At 34.4% G+C, this 22,741-nt stretch overlaps 1 protein-coding gene across 1 annotated transcript; it reads left to right on the top strand.

Moving 5' to 3' along the window:
* The first annotated feature begins 1,509 nt into the window (after positions 1 to 1,509).
* LOC131051467 (uncharacterized) lies at positions 1,510 to 20,491 on the top strand. Its single transcript, XM_057986020.2, has 10 exons — positions 1,510 to 1,862; positions 1,954 to 2,067; positions 14,662 to 14,975; positions 15,077 to 15,240; positions 15,344 to 16,359; positions 16,551 to 16,841; positions 17,013 to 18,281; positions 18,419 to 18,982; positions 19,090 to 19,569; positions 19,678 to 20,491. Exons 1-10 carry the CDS (start codon positions 1,701 to 1,703, stop codon positions 20,359 to 20,361), a joined length of 5,058 nt encoding a protein of 1,685 aa, XP_057842003.2. The 5' UTR covers positions 1,510 to 1,700; the 3' UTR covers positions 20,362 to 20,491.
* Positions 20,492 to 22,741: the final 2,250 nt, after the last annotated feature.

The following is a 22,741-nucleotide window of genomic DNA, read 5'->3' as shown; positions in this document are numbered from 1 at the left end:
TCATGCCAACACAATTGCTAGTTAAATCCAAGTTGAAGTGGAAGAGAGGCACACAACTAAAATATTAGGAATCTCATCATCTAGTATTTGAAAGGGATAAGTTATTTATACCTTGAGGCAAAATAACTAATGGTTCATGGATATTACCTACAATATATGCTATATGTGCATGTCACGCAACACTCCTTCCTATCTATTGATAGTAATGTTGTAGATAAATTTATTGTCAGGATAAATGTTGCATAAGTGAGTTCATCTATCCACCACAATCTCAATTATAGTACTCCATACCTACAAAATGATAAACAATAAAAATTTCTAAACAAATATCCTCTTAATTTTAAAATTAATGAGTATTTAGATATCATTTAAATATAATCTGTGTTAAGAATATAAGTTAACATTATATAGTACATTATTCTCCACTTAAACAAGAAAGTTTATCTCCTTTACAAATATAATTGAAATAAAATATTGGCAATTGAATTATCTTCAATGCTACAACTTAATTATGAATAAATAAATAAATTTTATTAATATCAAAAAACACACAAATTCTACCATTACAATATTTCAAAAGCAAAATACCATACAGCTACTAGGGGAAAGGACCCAGTAGTCGTGCACCCTAACTTCACGCTTCTCAAAATCCTACTTGGAAATTTCGAATCACTTCGATTTTTTTACAGCAGCTTACTTGGCAAGTCCCCTGCTTATAACTAAGGTTTCAGGGCCACATCATCAAATATGATGCCACATCAGCATGCTTTTTGCCAAGGTGTCCAAAACAGCCCCAAAAAAAAGTGAGACCAATAGGCGTGCAAAAGAGACCCCAATAGTTGTGCAGCCGATGTGGCATCACTTGATTGGTTACTTTTTACAATATTAGTACATTTCTTAACAACTATTGGTACATTTCCTAACAACTGTTGGTACATTTCCTAACAAAAATTGATATTTTTTGTTTCAAACAATAGGTTTTATTTGTTCAATTTTTGGAACAAAAGGTATCAACAACCCTCACAACAATTGGAACATGCTCAACTACTGGGTCCTTTCCCCTAGTACTTATTCATCAAATCAAGATAAAGGAAAATCATATTGTTTTCAATTTTGTAATGCATAGGTTTACCTACCTATAACCTATTCACATTTCAACTTTCGAAAAAAAAAATTCAAAAGACACGTGTCATAAATCATTTCCATGGACAAAAGCTGTGCTGCCGTACACTAGAGCTTCGGACGAAATTGCGTTCCAGCTCACTCCCCCACTTCCCTCTACAATTTCGCTTTCACTACCTACGCAGTGATGGCACACTTTTTCTCCCTTTCGTGTTTGACTACACTTGTTATACAATTAAAGTAGTGAGTGATGGGACACAACGGCTTTCGCGTTACCTTCACTGGCTTTCCTCGAAGCTGCTGTCGGCGCAATTGTCCCCTTGCCCTTTTCTTTGCAGATTAAAGTAAGTAGTGTGATTTGACACAATGGCTTTCGCGTTACCTTTCACTGGGCTTTCCTGGAAGCTGTCTCGGGTACACCTTATCATCTTCCTCTAACACATTTTAAAGAGACCTCTCTGCATTTAGTTCTTTGCCCTCTTCTCTGCAGATTCTCTCCTGCCCTCTTGTTCTCCTTTGAAGGTCTTTCATCAAATCGAGGTAGTTTTATCTTTGCCATCTCTTCTCATTCTTTCAGAATGTCTTCCACACCATCCTCATCTTCCTCCCCTCTTACGCCTCCCCAGCTCAATGAGCTCATTAATGAAATCCTCAACGCAAATGCGGATAAGGCAGGCTTTGATCTTGGCCAATTAGTCGCGCAAACTGATGTTCTTGTTGCTCGTTACGAGGATAAGCTGGTACAAACCCTGCCCTTTCTTGATTTCGTTTGAGTTTTCCATGTTTTGTCACTGATCAACATCATTCATTCATGTCTTTGTCTATTTGCAGCTAAAAAAGAATCCCATGGTAGAGAAGTTGGGTGAGCTCCCCTCAAATGTTGCATCAGATGCTTCTACTGTTGCAGATCAGGTGTCAACAAATGCGAAACAAATTGCCAATCAGGTACGCCCAACCTCATCCTAACATTTTCTTGTTTTTTCCAAGGATTTTCATTTTGCTGTCGTTCTCAATTGTTTGGAGTGTAGTTTGTAAGGTGGACTTTTTATGCACAGTAACTTTATATTGATTGAATTTAGAATACTCACAGCACAGAAACACCAGCAAACGTTAATGAGAAAAGTGCATAGTTAATATTTTTGAAGGAAATGAAAGGTTTAATATCTTAAATTATTTACACTACACATTATTTTATATATTTGATTTTAAATACATTATATATTTTAATAAATTAATAAAGAAAATCAAGCTATTTTGTTTTAGAATTGATTTCAAATAAATAGTGAGAGATGGTACATATTTATAAATAATTATTAAAATCATTTTAAAAAAAAGGAAATTTGGGTCTAAGTTTGATGTCAAATGGATTCTAAAGGTTGGTATTATTTTATTTGTCATGGCAACTTGTGCTCAAAATTTCATTAAGTGACTACTATTAGACTATCATTTCATTTTTGCATTATAAAAGTTATCTTCGGGCCTATAGAATCAATTCTTGGTCTACAAATTCAATGTTTCTATGCAAATTCAAGTGTTAGTAATATTTATTTTCTTTCTTACCTCTTGTATTTGGACCTAAATTGTAAATTTAGATGGCATCCATGTATATCATTAGATCTTGTTGTAAAAGGGTTATTCTCTTTAGTGAAACCACTGAAGAGTCAAATTAATAGTTTTGACTATTTTGAAACTAATTTAGCCATCCATACAAATTTTCAATTAAGATTCACGGTCTTGTCATGATAATGAAATTTATCATGAAGCCCTCTTATGATAAGTCTAGAATGAATTATGGTTAATGCTTTTATGCAACACCTTAACACACAAAGTTGATTGGTTCCCACTCAAGTTACAAGATAAAAACTGGTATGAAGGGTTCAAAAGTGGGATTTGAGTTAAATTTGAACCTAGAAATTAGAAAATGATATATGCAATACAATTCTAAATGAGGGTCAATTTCACACCTACAAATTCAACCTAGGATAAGGCATAGAAAAACTTGCCATGTGTGCTATAGTTATTCCATTAAAGACAAATAAGTTAAAGTGATTCCAAAATAGAGGGAGAAAATATTGAGTACACATTTTCACTCTTATATTTCTCCCAAATTTGACTTTAATTTAGACATCCATGCAAATTCTTAGTTGATTATTATCAATGTAGATGATGTTATGGTCTTTTATGATGATAGCATTTGTCATGAAGCCCTCTTACGATTAGTCTAAAATGAATTACAACTTTTCCTTTTATACAACACCCTAGCACACAAAGTTGAAAGTTCACCACTCAAGTTAGAAGGTAAAAACTACTATGAAGAGAGTCAAAGTGGGCTCTGAATTAAATTTGAACTTAAAATTAGGGACTGATAAATGCTCTATAATTCTAGATTAGGGCCAATTTCATACCCACAAATTCAACCTACGATAAGGCACAAGAAATTTGAAGATCAAGGCCTGACTCTTAGGATGTGTAAGGTTAGGCTAAAGATAATTGTCAACTTCTATGCAAAAACATGCAACTTGTCTAGCATTTTTTACATCAAGACGATAGGTCAAAGTGAGTCCAAAATAGAGGGAAAAATTATTATTTATGTATTTTCACCCTTACATTTCTTCCCAAGAAATTTGAAGATCAAGGGACTCTTAGGATGTGTAAGGTCAAGCTCAAGATAATTGCCAACTTCTATGCAAAAACATGCAACTTGTTTAGCATGATTTACATCCAAGACAATAGGTCAAAGTGAGTCCAAAATAGAGGGAAAAATTATTGTGTATGTATTTTCACCCTTACATTTCTCCCCAAACTGACTTGCATGTGACCTACTATGATAAGGTTAGAATAATGTTAATTGCCAACTTATGTTTAAAAAAATGTGCCAATTATACACCAGTCCTTATCTTCGACACAAATAGGGCAAAATGAGTCCACTTGAAAAGGGACCAACTAGAGTATTCATTTTTAACTTAATTTCTACCTACTTTGACTTGCATGTGGCCTACTTTGATTATGCATGTCAAATTAAAAAGGTAATCAACATGAAATTAAATATTGTAGTCCTAACAAGGTTGTAAACGCGGATGATGATTCCATGCACACTCCATGTAATTAATACTCCATCTCAATACTTGCAAGCACAAAGTTTCATTAGTATGTATGAAAAATATTTTAAGTAGTAATTTAATAATAACTACACAACAAAATGAATAAAATATAAAAATTAAGAAGACAGGGGTTGTGAGGGAACGAACAATAAAATGATATGGCTATGAAGTAGCCAACAAAATAATGTATATATTGGAGCTTAAATAATATGGTTATGAATGAGCCTACAATAGCTATATCTACGAAGGATAATCTATAAAATGTAAGTGATGTATGACCATGAAGGATCCCACACAATAATGTAATGTAGGGTGGGAAAGATCCATCTTAATCAAGATTCAACCATTCCAATCATAGCCATCAAAGAGTGAGTTTTATGATACACCCCTCTAATTAGTAGCATTCTAAAATGATGGTAGGAGTATAGGAGAGGAGAAAAATGATGTGTAAAAGATATGATCATGTTGGCACAATAATCATGTAATATTATCGTACATAACATGTGACATACTAACAAGAAATAAATAAGATGCAACTTGCATATGTGTATGTTTTAAAGGGGAAAAATATTCCTCCAAAGTGAAAATGAACAAAGAAGTTCAGCCAAAGTGTTAAAGGTGACCATGTTAGAACAAAACGATTTCATGCTCTAAGAGAAACATAAAAGCATATTCCACAGGACATCAAGTTAATCATGAAAGTGCATGGTGTATTACAAGGACAAGATCGCATGAATTCAAAGATACATATCAATGATGGAATGCAGGTGAGGGGCAAGGAGATCAATGATAATGGGCCATTAAGCTTTTAAGCTATTTGAATCTACTCCTTGTAAAAGTAAAATTGTAAGCTTCTTTCACTATAAAATTATAAACCTAATGAGACTATAATATCCTCTAAACCTAAAACTTAGTGAAGCATTGAACCATACTATAATACAAAATATTTTACATATTGGTATTGAAAATATATGATGTTAATTGATATTTCATTTTTTCCATCTATTATGGATAAACCAAATGTTCATGTGCCATACCTAGAAATAAGGATGAATGACTCCAAATAATTGGATCAAAATTTGCCTCTTACTTGTATCTTGCATTTATATTTTTGGAGTTGGTTTAAAGAATCGAATTTGCCAATATCAAAATATCTCTAATAACATTCTTCTTTTAAGTTCTTTTAATTATCATTGATGTGCTCATAGATTATCTAGTTCATAGTATATTTTCATAAAGCATGCCAAGGTCATGTAACCTTTGTTCCTTGCATGTATTATCATAAAATAATATCATGAGGGGACACATTGAAGGAGAAACATGCATTTTATTTGTTTGTAATTATTTATTATAAATTTGATATTCATGTAATCTTTGTTCCTTATATGTATTATCATCAATAATATACATATTAATGGAGTCACTAACTTGATATATATGACCTTACTACAATAAATTACTAAATAAAGTGTTTATCTAGTAGGAGTGTGAATAATAGTATGGAAGACCTATAAAACAGGTACAAATTATGCATGCTAGTTGATGCCATGTTTATTTGTGATTTCCTCAAAATTTATAATTTCTTTTATTTGTGACTTTTGCTTGACAATTCTATATTGTTGGTAATATAGAAAATGAAAACACAATTCAATTTAAAAATTTATTAAATTTTCACTTCTCTATTTACGGAAGATTTATCATTTTTCATAACCATAATTAATAGTAATCTAATTAATGTAAGTGCACATATATGAGGAGTTCAATAGACTTAAAAGGGATGACCTCAACCTAATTAGTTGATAGGCTATTATAGACGAGGAAGCCCACTCGAATTACGTGATGTCTCATGTTGGATTTTTTTTTGGTCACCATCTTATCCTCTTTGCAGGGCATTCCACATGTTCTCTTGCAACAATAAATTAAAAAATAATAAAATATGTTGGACGCTGCATGTGCGTAGGTGGTCATACACTATATTTAGGGGTTCTTCCATTAGGCACATAATTTATTTGGTATTCTAAAAACCCCTTGTTGCCACTATATATCTCCCGCTTTTTTCTTAATGTGGTCTGGATAATTACTTAAAAGCGAGCAACAATTTTTAAATTTGACCTTATCGTACCTCATATTCTACTTGTTTATGACAAAATAAGCCTTAAATTTATCCACCTTTCCTCTTGTGAGAAGTGTGATGGTAGTTATCCAATCCCATTAGAACATTAATTAATTTTACCATCATGGTGGAATTTCCATGTAGCCTAATATCTCAATAATCACAAAATAAAATAACAAGAAAAGAAAAATGTTTTGCTATTTTTATAAGTGGAGAGGTGGCTGTAAAGCGGAAAATCGCGAGCGAACCTTAAGTGTTTCCCCCACCACTCCGAGGAGAGGGGAAGGAGGTCACTAGGGTTGACGGTTTTCACTTAGGGGAGACTTTACATTCAAAAGAGGGGTTGAAACCCACAAGATCCAATCCCACACAATGCAAGATTGGATTCTAAATGAGTTTCAAGGGTTATGACAGCAAGGCTACCCTCTTTTGTAAAGAATGTAGATAGAAGGATTAAGCTAGGAATGCATGAAAAGTGAGAAAGATTCACTTATAAACAAAGATAGGAATATAGGATGAAGCTGCGGACCTAGAATTAGCAGTAAAATGTCGAGACGGCGCTATCCTGCAAATTTGAGCAAAAGTTGACGGGACGATGGCGCCCAGTGTGCACACGGTCCTCCGAAAAATCCGCGAAACGAAGGGGGATCTGTTTGTCTCTGCACAAAGATTCTAGATCTTCAATTACAGCCGCGTACCTGCAACCTACACACAGAAAAGCGAGGACGATTGGGGGGTTAGGGATTAGGGGTTTGCCCTTAGGTCAAACCCCGGTTTTGGAATTAACCAAGAAATGAAAATGCTGTAAATGTAAATGATTGTAATGTAAACAAGTACTTGATACATTGTTGTAAGAATGTTTGTATTCTTACATGCGAAGGTGTAAATGTTGTTGTATGTTGTATGTTGTATGTGATCTCCTCTTCAATGGTTGAATCCTTGTCTTGAATGCAACACTTAGCCTTGAATGGAGACTTAGAATGATCAATTGCTTGAAGGAATGCTTGAATGCTTGAATATCGTTTCCGCGTCTTGTACACATATGTCCTTCCTCCTCAAAATGGGAGAGGAAATGTAGTTTATATACTTGTCAATTAGGGTTGATAGACTGATTTTTCTGACCTTAGGCCGACCAGGAAAGATTATTTTCCAATTTGCAAACATAAAGACCCGAGACCCAAAAGAGACCGGGCCCAAAAATAGGGCCAGGGACCAGGGCGCTGGGCGCCATGGTCCCACCTCCAGGGACAGCAGGGTGCAAGGAGGATCAGACCAGGGTGCTGAAAAATTCAGTTTTTGATGTCATGAACAAGTTTCGGGGTCTCCATTCAGGTTCGGTGTTGCGTCGCCATCGTGAAGACCCAAATGCGGTCGAAATTGCAAGTGTCGCAATTTTAGGACGCTACAGTGGCCTTAGAAATAAGGTATCCATGCCCTTTAAGGAGGCCCCTTAAAATAAGATAAACAAAGAAGCCTTACTTTATAATCGTATAATCCCTTAATGAATAATTTCTCAGTCTTACTATAATAATAGTAAGAATTTAACAATATATATCTACCCCTTAAATGGTTCCCTCTATTCCTTTTTTTAATTAATAATTTTTCTTTAATTAAATAAAATAAATGATTAATAAATAAATAAATAGATAGTAAGTAAATAAGTATATCTATAGTAAGTAAATAATTGAGCCTTCAAATAAATAAATAGGAAAATATTTTTTTAGCGGTAATTGGTTTTTAGCATTTTATTAATAATCAGGATTTTGAACTTGGCTTGAACCAATTGGGGCTACAGGAAGGTAACCACCTCCCCAAAGCACATATCTCCAACAAACTGAGACCCATCAACAGGTCAAGACATTACAACTTCATTGGTATGAGATTGAAGAAGCATGTTGCAAGAGCCATCTTTCTGTAATGTTTTACCCCACTTCCCATGCACGACCGTCCATCCATGTTGCTCTACCTCTTCATTACTTGGATTTTGCAAAATATTGTGTTGATTATCTTCAATCCATTTACGGGAGATCTCTCCTTCCACTTTCTCCTTACACCTTGGGGTTGGATGTTTGTTCCAACAATGCCTTGAGCCTTGTTTGAACTCAAACCCAAACTCTTAGGGGATTGAGGCACCCGAGACATTGCACCATTAGAAGCACTTGTGGTAGGCTCTGCCCTTGAATTACTATCATGACCCAACTCATCTTTCTCCACCAAATAATGAGCAGGAGAAACCTCTTTCCACCAAGTAACTCGGTTATCTAATTTCCTCTTGGTATGAAGGAATTACTATCATGCCCCAACTCATCCTTCTCCACCAAATAATGAGCAGGAGAAACCCCTTTCCACCAAGTAACTCGATTATCTACAACATGCCTTGTTTGAACGCATGCATATTTGGCATCGAAATGGGATCCCTTCGTAATCCAAAGGTTAAATCCAACAACTTTTAGCCGATTTCAATGAAATCTCCTTTAGAAATGCCTTGGTCAAATCCACTTCCACCAAGATCCGGGCATATGTGGTATGAAGGAAATTTGAAGAATCCTCATCAACAACTAAGAATCTACCCAAAGAACTACCTACAACAACAAAACAAGAATCACACCAATATTGCAAAGGGAGATTAGGGAGTCTTACCCAGATTGGAATCTTATCAAAAGATTCGGTGGAAGAGTTGAAAGTTGGGTACTACGATTTAAGAATCAATTGGTACTTATCTTCCTAGCTCCACTGGTAATCATATAAAATCTTGTTTCTATTTTTAATCTTTTTAAACACCACCACAAAAAGACCGCAAGCTCCAAGATAGATTTGCACATCCCCTTTCAAATAAGGGTCCCATATTTTTGAAATCCAAGAATTTAAATCACTGAGGCTTGTCCATAATCTCTTGAATCTCCCAGTCAAGCCCAGTTTGGCAAAATGTCTCTCATTTTCAATCATTTCATTCTCCATCTCTTCATTTAAAGTTATCATTAGAGAATTGGTATACTAATTTTGCTTGTCTACACCTCCTTCCTTATACTCATTATCTTTGCTACAACCTTCCTCCTTGTAAAATCCATGCCTCCTCCCATCCACCTTAAGCCCTAAATCTTGTCTACTCTTGAGACAAAACAACTTATTCATCATGTTGCCTCTAGAGCCTTCCAAATTGGTTCTCCAAAACCCCCATTGTGAGCCTATATCGAGTTGCTTGCCTGCAGCTATCCTTAGCAATAACCCCTTTAATCGATGAAACCTCTTACCACCATTGAAATTTGGGGCCGTAGATAAATACTTGTCTCTGTGCAACACATCCTTGCCTGAAGGCACTACCTTTGAACAAAAAGGCCCTCTACCTTAGACAATCGCTGCATACTAACGACAAATTTAAAAATATTATTGGAAAGAACAATATTAAATGAAATTGTTCTTGGAGTCTTAAATAGCTGAGCCATAGATTTTTTTTTTCGATCAATAAATGATACTTTATATTGATATTTCAAAAAATTACAGACTTCATCATTCACTAATAGTTCATATCAGAAAAAACCTACCATCCCTCCAACCACCATAGAACTTATATCAAAATAAGTTTGTTAATACATACAAAGTTTGACGAAGAAATAAAAAATAACATTAAATGTAAACTATTGTGGTGCACTGACCACCACAATCTCCTTGCCTTTATCGCTTCCATCCAAGTTGCACGCACCCTGATCCTCTTCATCAACTTGGTCATCATGTGCTTCCGAGGGGAAGCCAATCCATAGTGACCTGCCACCCTGGTTTTTCTTGGAACCTCGAGGCCTCCCTCGCTTCTTTTTCAGTGAAGAGCCTGAGCTTGAATCCTTTCCCACTCTCCTTATAGTGGAGGGATTCCATTTCTCCAATTCCTTTTGAATTTCTGGCCTTTCTCATGCCCGAATATACTCCTGCACACCATGCATTCCAATTTGGGTCGAGGCTCTGCAAACTTCCTTACTGTAATTCGTGCTCCACAAAAGAAAAGGGCGCAAGGGGGTAAGAAACTCACTAGAATGCAACCACTCTCCATTCGGGCACACAAAGCCTTCATCATCTTGCACCATCCGGATGAAATTCTCCAAGCCGCCCCTCGAGTCCTCCTACACACTATTAGATACCACCCAATGAACTCTATCAACCCCAACCAGCTCAAACATCCATGCAACAAACATAAACACAATATCCACGTTCGTGCGATGTTTGAAACCCCCCCCCCCCCCCCCTTGCAGGGACTCATCTCCAAGAACAATCTTGACTTTGTTGAGAAAGTCATGGTCTTCAAATGGTGCCCCAAAATGCCAAATAGAACGCAACGCCTTGAGGGAAAATTTCGGCTCCATGACTGCACAAATACAACCACAACATACACTCCCATAATTGCCTTTCACAAGTCTCACTGAGCACCACCCGATAACCAAGAGAAGTCTTAACTTCCCTGACACGCTATCAACCTCTTTAAATGCATATCTTGAACACCCGATAATCTTTAAAGCATTTGTCGGCTACACAGCTTAAATGCATGTACCACCTTTCTAAGCTACTCCACACTTGGCCTAAGATCACACTCTACCGTCCTGCCCAAGAAAGCTAACAGCTACACGGAGGAATGAAGAGATCCATTGACTATCACCCTGTACTGTCGCCAAATTCATACGACCACCTTCACTAAATGCTCGTCACCTCAAAGATAATGGATATCTTCGGTCAAAAAAGAGCACAAGGAACCATTCTTATTCATACATTGTTATTCTCATAGCACCAACCCCCAAGTCCATCGCCTCATTTGCACATCTATCTACCTCTACATTGCCACTTCGGAAAACGTAAGATTTCTTGAAATCAGTAAAATGTTCCAATTTCAATGCAATTGTTTCAATGTCATGATTAATTCTCCAGCTAAGGGAGATGCCACAAATGATTGCATTGACTATAACTTGGGAATTCCCTTTCAAGTAGAGCTTGGTCACCCCTAACCTTCGTGCAAGAAGCATAGCAAGTGCAACCGCTTTGACCTCGACTTCATTGTTAGGTCCATTTGGCAACCTTTGCCAGCCTACACCCACTCTAACCCCTAAGGAATCCTTCACCATAGAGTCGACGGTCCCGGTTGACCCCTGGATGCATCGTCGAAGTTAATCTTTGTCCATCCAAATTCAGGGGGGACCCCCTCAACCTCTCTCTTCCCCATGTCTATCGGATTCACTCGATCAAGCCCATTAATGGGCAGGTTGAGCCATGGATTCATAGGTTAGAGATAATGGTTTAATCTAACTTGAGTAATGTATGCTCAAATTAGTTTTATTTTGAATTATTTTGTTGAAACTTGATATCTCTTAATTTTGAGGTTGTTTGAAAATGATGATTTAGTTCTAGGTAATTAGAGTTGATGTAAACCACTTATTCAACTAATGTTAGAGGAGACTGAATATGTTAAACTTATGTAGAGTTATCTAATGGAATACTAATCTCTCCTTCATACCATGATATCACCTACCTAAAGATGATGAACTAAACGACTTGTCATTGAAGTTCCTTCATTGGACACAATCACTTATTCTAGTGTAACCTTCATTGCAATATATGCTCAAGGGGTTTTCTTCACTTGTTAGGGCATTCTATAATGGCTGCACTAGCAACCCTACTTAAATATCGAGATTAAATACGTAGCAATAGAACATTAAATTATTTTATAAATAGTCGTACGCAAAAAAAAGGGTTTTCTCACCCTTTTCATGTCAAAATTATGTGGGCATTACAATTTTGGTAGATTGGTTTGGAAAGTTCAACAAATAATTTTGTCAAAATATTTGTAGCGGTAAGTGTAAATATTTGCACTACTATTGGCCTTCAGTTCTACATTTTGTTTCAAACTTGAAAACGTTAGTATTAATTTGAAAGATGAAGTTATGATTTTAAGTTTGAATCATTGTTTGTAGATCATAAATAAATATAGGCCGAGTATATCCACAATTATGCTAGTGTACAAGCCTTTGCCTATTAACAAGATTCCTTTGATTATTCCTGGACACTAATTTAAAAGCCTAAACACTTTTTGGATTGTTCCTTTTGTCAAGTCGGCACATATACTCTGTCATCTACTTCAATTATCGTTGTGGTCTCATCAGGGTTCTGTGTGCATTCCCCTACAAATTCTAGGCAATTCAATGTGACTAAAATCCATAAAGTGGAGTCGTGTGTATGTTTAAACTGGAGTTGATGAAATTCGTTGATCTACCAAACAATCCCCAAAATGAAACACACAAAAATAAAAAAAATGTTTGTTGACTTGTCCTTAGTGTAAATCATCTAAAAATTTTAGGGACAAAAAATGTCATTTATGAGCATACAAAACTTTTTCTTAATTATGGAGAGTAAAAATTATTTTATTATTTATTTATTGGGATTTACAGTACTATATTATTATTAACAATGGTGTCATTTCAGTTTAGGTCAACTTTCTAATATAAATTAAAAATGTTTATGATAGAATTTAAATGTAAAATATAATTTACTCTTTATCAAAAAATACTAAAAAGAATTATTTTCAAATAAACTAGTATAATAATATAATTATTATCTTAAGTAAAAATTAATTTTGAGTTTAAAAGAGCGTATTTAATAGAAAGCTTAAAAGTGATTATATATTAGGCATCATCAATTATCTAGCATTTAAAGAAATCAGTTTTTACAAGCCTATTCAAGCTCCCTAAAACATGGCTAAACTTTTAAGTACGAATACAATATGGCTTATACATAATGGAAAGTTGGGTTTGGAACTAGACGTCAATTCAAACTCAATTTCCTTTACATGTCAAGATCAAATCACATATATTTTATAAATAATTACTTTAATAGTGGCAATTTTCATTTCTTGTGATTCTTCACCCTTTAATATACAACTCAAAGTATAACTCACTATTTACATAACCATTGCACCTAAATTGGTGCAAATGCTAGTTTATAAACAGTTTTTCGATGGAAGCATGGACAATATTTCCCATCAAATCTATTTCTCATACAAAAATGCTCAAGAAGAAGTAAATGATGGAGGATTGTGTGAGGTTGAATGTTTTAGATTGTTGTGTTTTATATGCAAAGAATTTCTAAACATAATAATATGAATCATTTCCCATCTTACTTCAATGGTATCCCATATACAAAAATTTCAAACCAACAATATGGAAATCACATGATAACCACGTATGCCCTCTCAACCTCTTGATAAATATTTGTTTCTCTATTATCTAAGCATCTAAGTAGTAAATAGTCATATCCATGTATATAAAGAACAACCACAATCACGAAATACTTGGTTGTAGATTTATTAAAAAAAATAAATTGAATTCTTAGATCAATTAGGAGAAAATTTCCCCTTATTCAAATAAGTGTAAATGTCATGAATCTATTCCTCTTCTACCAATTTAGCACACACTTAAATATCGCTATCATGATGAATTTAGTGAATAAAGTAATGTAAAATGGCGATTATCATCTTCAATTATCCTAATTGATGCAACGCTAACCATTACAGCTTTACATGTCTAGAATCTTTTATTGGGATACTGCCAATCAAGTGAGAGTCAAAATAAGCTAACAATTATAAGTTGAGATCATGATACAATTTTAATCCAGCTTTCTTAGTCTAATAATTGAATGTAATATACATCAAGTTACCAACTTTGAGTCATCATGAATATTGATGGACCTAGCAACAAAAGAAACAAGTGCTAGTAAACCCAAATTCAATGCCTCATAGTTGATAATATTCTTAGTACATGAATTAATGAAATTGAAATCCCTAAAGATGGAATCAAAATTCCTCGACACTCATGATCTAGAACCATTAAAGAACATCAACCAAAGGGGAGAAGAATCTAAATGTAAAATGTGTTCAACACAAAAAAGATGTATAAATAGGTACATAAATATTACACGTTGTCTATGCTAATTGATTGAACACTACTTGACACTCGATACATTTTTAAGATTAAATTTCATAAGTAACGTAACTCATGTTGCACAACAAGAAACATTGGCTTTAAAAATCATATTTTTAAACTGCCTATTTTAATTATCAAATTTATTTTTTAATATAACATATAATGCCTTTAATAATTTTAATGAAGTACAACATTTAGACACATATTTCCATGAGAATATATCAAGTTTATAGGTGCAAACACTTTGTAAAACATGTTCTATTATTATGGTATGGGTTTAAAAATGTAATTATTTATTATGTGTGGAAATTTACAAAGAATTTTTTTTATTTGTTTGTAATTATTTATTATAAATTTGTTATCTATTTTGCAGATAAAAGAATATTCTGGAAATAATCATCAAACAAGCATAGAAGTGTTGAATGCTATTGGAAATATTCATTGGGCTGCAGTGGGTTTCTTATTGGTGGGTGTAGGATTAAATATTGCAGACACCATCCAAAATAACAGAGAGGAATGTTTCAGACTTTTTAAGTCTGTGATTGATTTATCCAAAGTAATCCTCCAACTTAAGGAGCTTCCTAGCTTAAAGATGGAGTTACATTCTAAATTGAACAAGTCTATACACTTAATAGTAAAAGGATTTATCTTATGTTGTTCCCAGATGAAAAGAAAAGGATTTAAAAGGTATGTAATGATTTTAGCTTTAAACAATTTATTTTTGAGTATTGATATATAAAAGTATAATTGTCTTCTTAGTTTTCTTATATGAGGATTTGTTCTTAAAGGGTGTTGAAAGCTTCATCAGATAAACAAAAGCTTCAACAACTTCACAGGGATATAGATGAGATGCGCATGGAGCTTCTTTTACAAATAGGCACATCTACTTTAAAAGGCATGCAAATCTTAGTCAATCCTCCACCACCCGCTCTCACCCTCAACCGCGATACAGGTAAAATATCATTAGCTATTTGTTTTTGAGCTACTATTTTGTTAAACTTATTAGTTTCCACATTGACATATTGTAACAATTCACGTGTTTCTCTAATTGGCAGTTGGAATAGAAGAAAAAATTGAAGAAGTCATTCAATGCCTCGATTGGGAAAATGATATTGCAACAACAGCAGTTCTTGTATATGGTATTGGAGGGGCTGGCAAGACCACCTTGGCTGATGCAGTTTATGCCTCTTTAAAAGACAAACTTCAAGGGTGGAAACATTCTAAAATTATTCTCATTGAAAACCTAGAAAAAGATCCCAAAGTAGAGGATCTCCAATCCTTAATTTTGCAAGATTTAACTGCCACCAAACACACTGTTAGAGATTTTCAAAGTGGACGCCAAAGCCTAAAAGACCTTATAGAGAAAGAACCTGTTTTCCTATATGTTGATAATGCTTTGTATTTAGAACCACTAGAAAAGCTTCTACCTAAGGATGTCAGCAGTGCAAAGAAATTTAGATTGCTTATAACAGCTAGAGAAATGAATGCCTCAGGAGTAATTGAAGATTGTGGAATTGAACCCTGTAAGCTCTATGACATTGGATCTCTTTCTATTGATGCAGCCCTTAAAGTCTTATGTAGAAAAATCAATAGAAAAAGAGAAGAGGAGTCCATATTACAAGAAAGACCTCAAGCTAGGGAGATAGTGAAGAAATGTGTATGTTCTCCTCTATATTTGGAAGTTATTGGAGCTTATATTCATCAACGAAAGAACAACATTGAAGCTTATGAACGAGTACTTGATTCACTTCAATCTGGTGATGATTTTAGTGGCAATGAGAACTACAAACTTGATGATTCAAAGCTTCTATTTTCCTACGAGAGACTTAATCCAAGTGCTAAGGAGGCATTTCTTGATATATGCTCATTCTTCTCTGGTTGGTCATGGAAGAATGTTGCATGGACTGTGGGAGAGGAGGAAATAGAATGCTTGCAAGATGGAGCTCTCATCAAAAGAGAAGATGGAAGGATAAGAATTCATGATCTTATTCTAGCTGCTGGTCGAAATAAATCAAAGCACGTCCGAATCAAATGTGTAGAAGATTTTTCTCTAGTCTTGAAAAATGAAGAGGTATATGCAATTTCTCATTAAATGTAATATTAAAAAAAAAAAGAAAAAATTTAAATATATATAACAATATTTATCTGAAAATTGTTTAATTAGTTCAAATAAAAATTTGAAATAAAGCTACTTTATTTTAATATCTTTAAACATTTTTTTTTGGTTAAATTAGTGCAAATGTGTGTTTGAATTTGGAACAGCTTATTCCCCAAGTAAAAGGTGTTTGGATTGAAGACATGGAGAATCCCTTCGTTATATCAGCAGAAGAGTTGGATGCCATGAGCCGCTCTTTGCGAGTGTTTTATTTGGGAAAGAAGGCAAACAATTTGATAAGAATGAAAGGGAAGTGCAGCGGACAATTTTCTGATCTAAGGTTTCTTCATGTGCAACGTGGAGTGTCCAATCTCCCAATCAATATATTCAACCTCAACCATTTGAGATACCTTTCAATAAATGATTTGAAGGAGAATATTATTTTGAGTCCGTCTATGGCAAGTGGTCAACGATTTCCACATTCTAATGATTTAATTCCTATTTTTCAATTGTGGTGTTTCACTTTTTTTCTCAAAGTTCTCTTATTTTCCCTTGATGTTTAATTTTTGGAGAGATGAAAAAATGTGTGGTATGCGTTGTGAATTAGACCTTCCTAATTGTGGTTGCAGAATCTTCCAAAATTAAACGTGCTCAAATTTGTCACGTGGAATCGTAGCCGAATAGATGGAATTGCTGAAATTGCGCATCTTCGTTCATTAAAGCAGCTGGATTTGAGCGGATGCAACACTGATGGAATTTCGCAATGTTTTTCAAATTTACACAATCTGCTATGGTTAAAACTGGACAGGTGTGACGACCTGACAGAATTGGCCGACTCTCTTGTCAAGCTCCGATCTTTACAGGAGTTGAGCTTGGAGCAGTGTACAAATCTGAAGCAGTTGCCAGCTGAATTTCGGGAGTTGGCCAGTCTTACCAAACTTGACCTGTCATGCTGCTCGAGTTTGCACGAATTGCCGGAGTCTCTTGTCAAGCTCCGATCTTTACAGGAGTTGAATTTGTCGTGTTGTGGAAATCTGAAGCAGTTGCCAGCTGGGTTCGGGGAGTTGGTCAGTCTTACTAAGCTTGACCTGTCCAATTGTCGGAGTTTGCAAGAGCTCCCGTGTGATTTGGAAAAGCTTCCCTCATTACGGTCATTGAAAATACACTCCTGTTCCAGTCTGCATTGCCTCCCGTCTGGGTTGGGAAACGTGTGGGGCTCCAATATATTTTTTGACGGATGTTCAAGTTTAAGTGAACTACCAGAAGAAATTTGCAAAAATACAAAGGTCACATATATTTCTTTAACGTGGTGTTCTAGTCTGGAAAAGCTTCCCAGCAGGTTCGGTGAGCTCACTTGCCTGCAAGATTTATGGTTATACAAATGTGAAAGGTTGCAGGAGCTGTGTAACGATTTTCATTGCCTGGTAGGATTGAAAACATTAAATCTGCAATATTGCAAAAACTTGTCAAGCTTGCCTTTAGGTTTTGGGAGACTTAGTTCTCTAGAAAGCTTAAATTTATCAGGATGTGATAAACTGGAGGAATTGTGCAGTGACTTCCATTGCCTTGTAGCACTAAAAAAGCTATATCTGTCCAGGTGTGAGAGTTTATGCAATCTTCCAGACCATTTTGGTAAGCTTGGCTGCTTGGAAAGCTTAGATCTAACAGGATGCTCTAATCTAGTAAAGCTTTCGGATGATTTTCATCTTCTCCGATCTTTAACAAGGTTGGACCTTTCCAAATGTGAGAATCTGGGTGGTGAATGGATGGATAGTGTTGGGAAGCTCGGGAGCTTATGGCGCCTTGATATTGTACGCAGTGGAAGATTGATACAGCGGTGGATGGAAACGAAAAGTCAAAAGGAAAGGAACCTAGTGGTGGTAACAGACTTCCCTCAGGTATAAGTGGTAAAGTTTATATAGCACTAAAATTTTCTCCATGGGTTTAAAGTTGCAGTTCATCACAATATTTTTTGCACGAAATTTTAGATCGCATTCCATCATAGCTCTTGCTTGTTATTGCTTTGCAATTACAGGGTGGAAAAGGTTGGAGGACTTTGTTGCTGGAAGGGGTTTTATCAAAGGTATTTGATGAAGAAGGGCTTCTGCTTGACGCTCATCAGGGACCCTTCCATTCATCCTCAGTTCAACCACAAACTCCACTTATCTTTATCATCGATAAGCAGGGAGAAGTAGAAAACAAGATGAAGCAGTGGGGGATACTAGGAAAGAACCTGAAACAGCTGGAACTTAATTCAAAAGCGTCGAGTATCATATACGTCGGGCCGTATTTCAGTACATTAAATACATCTGAGTTAGCTGCCCGAATGCTGGCCTACACACCTCAGAGCCCCCAAACTTCCTCTTTCTGTAGAAAATTATATGCTGTTTTTAACACTGGAAGCATTGCAGTTTTTCGTAGTACTGGTGGTTTAGAAGAAAATGGTATAAAATGCTTTTCAGCGTGGGAAGACATATCTTACGTATTGGATAGAGTGGCCTTTCTCACAGAAACTCACCGAGAGAGCAATATTGAATTGCTGACAGAATTGATGGTAAACGGAAAACAAGATTATCTGTTGCTCAATGAAAATCGTCAGGTATTGTTTTCCAGTAATTTTGGTTTTTAAAATATATGATAAGATTAATTTTTGAAGGAAATGTTTCAGGCCAGCTTATTAGAGTAATAGAGAAATAATAATTGCAGGTAAAGATTGCAGATCTACAAGGAAAATTGACATTACTGCTCATCACATCTCTGGATGAAAATCAAGCGTGCCTCTCAGCCGTGAAAGAAGTGTATGTAAAGATGCAAGAGAGCCATAACTGTGTGGTCGAAGTTGTTTGGATTCCATCAATAAACGGCGGAGACACATGGGAGGAGTTTGTGAGAGCGGTTGATAATGCTCCTTGGCCAGTGGTACCAAATCCCTGGTGGATAAAGAAGGGAATACATTCTTTTATTGGGAATTCGCAGCGAATACCATGCCTTTGTGTGGTGGACGAGAAGGGGAAGATTTCAAACAAAGATGCCATGCCAATGATAGAAAGGTGGGGGGTGGACGCGTATCCATTTTCTCATGCTCGTGAAGAAGAACTGAAGAATGCAGAGTGGGAGGAACTCAAATTCAGTTGTTTATCCTCTTTTCAATTCGTCTTTCAAAATTTGCCAACTCTCTCAAACAAGGTGAGTTTATTAAACCAAGCGTAACCTTTCACTTAGCCATGCTATAAATCTTGAAAATTATTTATACTTACCTGGCAAAATGATTAGAAAATTGAATTGTGGTGACAGGCGAAGGAGATGATGGATCGTGGAGTAATGATGTTGTTCTGCGTGGGTTTAGCTGAAAATATGATGGAGCTCGCCTCTGATTTGAATTGTGCTCTGACAAAATTGGAAATGGATTTCCAGGTCTTTTATGTTGCTTGCAGGGACAGTGCAGAAGATTATGATATGGCTTGTGAAAAGCTAAAAGAAAATGAGTCCGAGAAGTGTAGCATAGCAACCCTCTCCTTCTCTGATCTATACAAATTTTGGCGGCGTGTTAAGCATTTGCAAAAGGACTTAAATGGAATGGGAGCAGATGAAAGGATAGTGAAGGTGAGAAGAATGGTATTGGGTCTTGCTAGTGCAAAGGAGGAGAGATGGAGATATGAAAGTGGGATAAGCATAGTGGTGGTGGATGGAAATGGTGAGATGGTAAGCCTGAGGGGAATGGAAGTGGTAGAACTGCTCTGTCATGGTGAAGAAGATAGCAAGAAAAAATTGGTGGAGGACATAAAAAATGTAGTAGTTGAGAAAAGTGTGGAGAGCAGATGGAGAGATGGAATCATTCATCCCAAACATTATCCCCAACATCCTCTCCTCCTACTACGTTACTCTGATCGTATATGCAGTTTATGCGGTAAGGAACGGTACTCGAAATATCAATGCAATGTATGCGAAAATTTTGTAATATGTAATGAGTGCGATTAATGCAGGGTATAGTCTAGGAGTGAAAGCCAATAGTGATAACAAATTCAAGTAGTCTGTGTATAAATGAGAGCAATGATGTCTTTCATTTATCTTTACATATTCTATAAGGGTATGAAATTATCATTGATCACTTAGATTGTATCTTTTTTATTTAAAAAGTTTTCTAAAACATTTTATTTTATTTATTAAAAAACTTAATAATTATTTAAATTATTATAAAAATATATATGTTGAATTGCAAAAATATTTAGAAATTAATAAGTAAGAATTGTAAAATCTTATTAAATTGTTATTTTATTGTAAAAATATTTAAATATTAATGTTGTAATCTTTATTGAATATTTTATCTATAATTTTTAAATGATATTAATAAAAAATACATATTGTCTATTTATATAAATTGTTTTTTATTAAAATAAGAACATCAATAAAGTTTACAATTAAATTTTTTTGATCTAGCTTATTATTTTTCACGATGTCTTGAATAGATGTCTTCTTTTTTTAATGAATCTATCATGCTTATAATATAAATAAATATTTAATATTACAAATTATAATGTATTATATTTTTGCAAAAGCTAATCAAACACTTAGTTAAGTATTTTCATCTTACACTTGGGTTCTAGGATAAATTTGAACAAATCTTCACTCATTGGAGTTATGATTGTGTATTGAAAGGCATTTATTTGCACTCATTTAGAACATCAAGAAACCATTGCATTACTATTTATCTTTTTATCATTATCATGCTTGCACTCTAATCAAGCAAGGAATTCAACTTATCTTATACACTCATCTTATGCACATGTGAACCACCTAGAAATCATTCTATATTTCATCTACATGTTTGAAACTTCTTGTATGCCAAAGTAATTTTAAAAATATAACTAGCCTCTAGAGCTCTATTTTTTAATAATTCAGAGAGCAAAATCTTGATATCATCAAAGAATGAATTTGTAGTCATAATTTAAAGGGGACTTTGTAAAGTCAACTTAACACAATACAAAAAGAAGTATTCTAATTTTGATCCACATATATGACTAGCTAGAAAATCTACAAATTTTAGAAAGTATAAATTTCATTGCCTACATCAATTAACATTAATATTGGTTTTTTTTTTTAAATGTCATCGTCCATTAATATTGTTTTTTTTTTTTTTAATATATATTTATAAATTGATCAATTCTATTATTACACTCTCTGTAACCCCACAAAACTCTGCATTTTTTCAAAAATAAGAAGACTGTTTTCCACAAACACTTGACCGGAACGAATATCTGAGTAAATGTGGTGCCGCGCACTATTGCTTGTGATTTCCAATTCACCGCCAATTTCCTAGCATGCTTTTTCCCTTGGAATTTCTCCATTGGGCCCGCTTTAGATATTCCTCACATAGGTTAAAGCAACGGAATGTCTCCATGATTGACTAGAGTGCTAATGATTTAAAGGTATGCTAAAACACTTTCAATGAATTGTTAAAAACTTATTTTTCAAAATTTTTTTTTTAATAAAATAACATTTTTATTAAATATTTATTAATTAAATATAATTTTTAAATTAAGTCAAAATTTCTAATTTAATTTTTCTTAGTAGTTTTAAAATTTGGCATCACAAATTTATAGTGAAAAACAATCAAATATCTAATGTTAAACTTTGATGAAGACTCAAAAATCTTTCACATTTTTTTCACAAAAGTAAAGGTACTCTATTAAGTCTAATGTGATAGAATAGTTTCAAGAGTTGAAGTGGAGAGACACACACCTAAAATATTGGGAATCTCGACATCTAGTTTTTGAAAGGGATAGTCATTTTTAGCTTGAGACAAAATAACTAATGTTTCATGGACATTAGCTATGAGATATGTGATATGTGCATGTCAAACAATGCTCATTCCCGTCTCTTAATAGTAATGTTGTGGGTATATTTATTCTCAAGGATAAGAAGACATTGTGTTTCATAGGCTTGTTCGTCAACCCATCACAATCTCAACTGACATACTCTATGCCTAAAAAATAATAAACAATAAAAGTTTCTCAATAAATATCTTCTTAATTTTAAAATTAATGAATACTTTTTTGAATATAATCTTTGTTACCAATGTAACACTTGAACAACAAGATTATGTCTTTTACAATATAATTGAAATGGAATATTGTTAATTGAATTAATCTTGAATGTTACACTTAATTATGAATGAATAAATAAATTTTTTTAATTTAATACATGCTTCACTTTTCATATACACGGTAATATTAAAAAAAAAAAGACGAATCCTATAGTTACAATATTTTAAAAGCAAATACTATGCAACTGCTATCATTTATGTATCTAATCAACTTAAAAGAAAATCATATTTTTATTAATTTCCTAATGCATAGAT

Source organism: Cryptomeria japonica, chromosome 7 (assembly GCF_030272615.1).
Source record: "Cryptomeria japonica chromosome 7, Sugi_1.0, whole genome shotgun sequence".
NCBI lineage: Eukaryota > Viridiplantae > Streptophyta > Pinopsida > Cupressales > Cupressaceae > Cryptomeria > Cryptomeria japonica.
This window is presented reverse-complemented; position numbering and strand designations above follow the sequence as displayed.

What these genes read in the sequence shown, in the direction of transcription:
- LOC131051467 (XM_057986020.2), top strand. Translation starts at nt 1,701, where the DNA reads ATGTCTTCCACACCATCCTCATCTTCCTCCCCTCTTACGCCTCCCCAG. An exon ending in TGGTAACAGACTTCCCTCAG is followed by an intron (nt 18,282 to 18,418) that starts GTATAAGTGGTA and finishes TTGCAATTACAG; the next exon opens with GGTGGAAAAGGTTGGAGGAC. An exon ending in TGCTCAATGAAAATCGTCAG is followed by an intron (nt 18,983 to 19,089) that starts GTATTGTTTTCC and finishes TAATAATTGCAG; the next exon opens with GTAAAGATTGCAGATCTACA.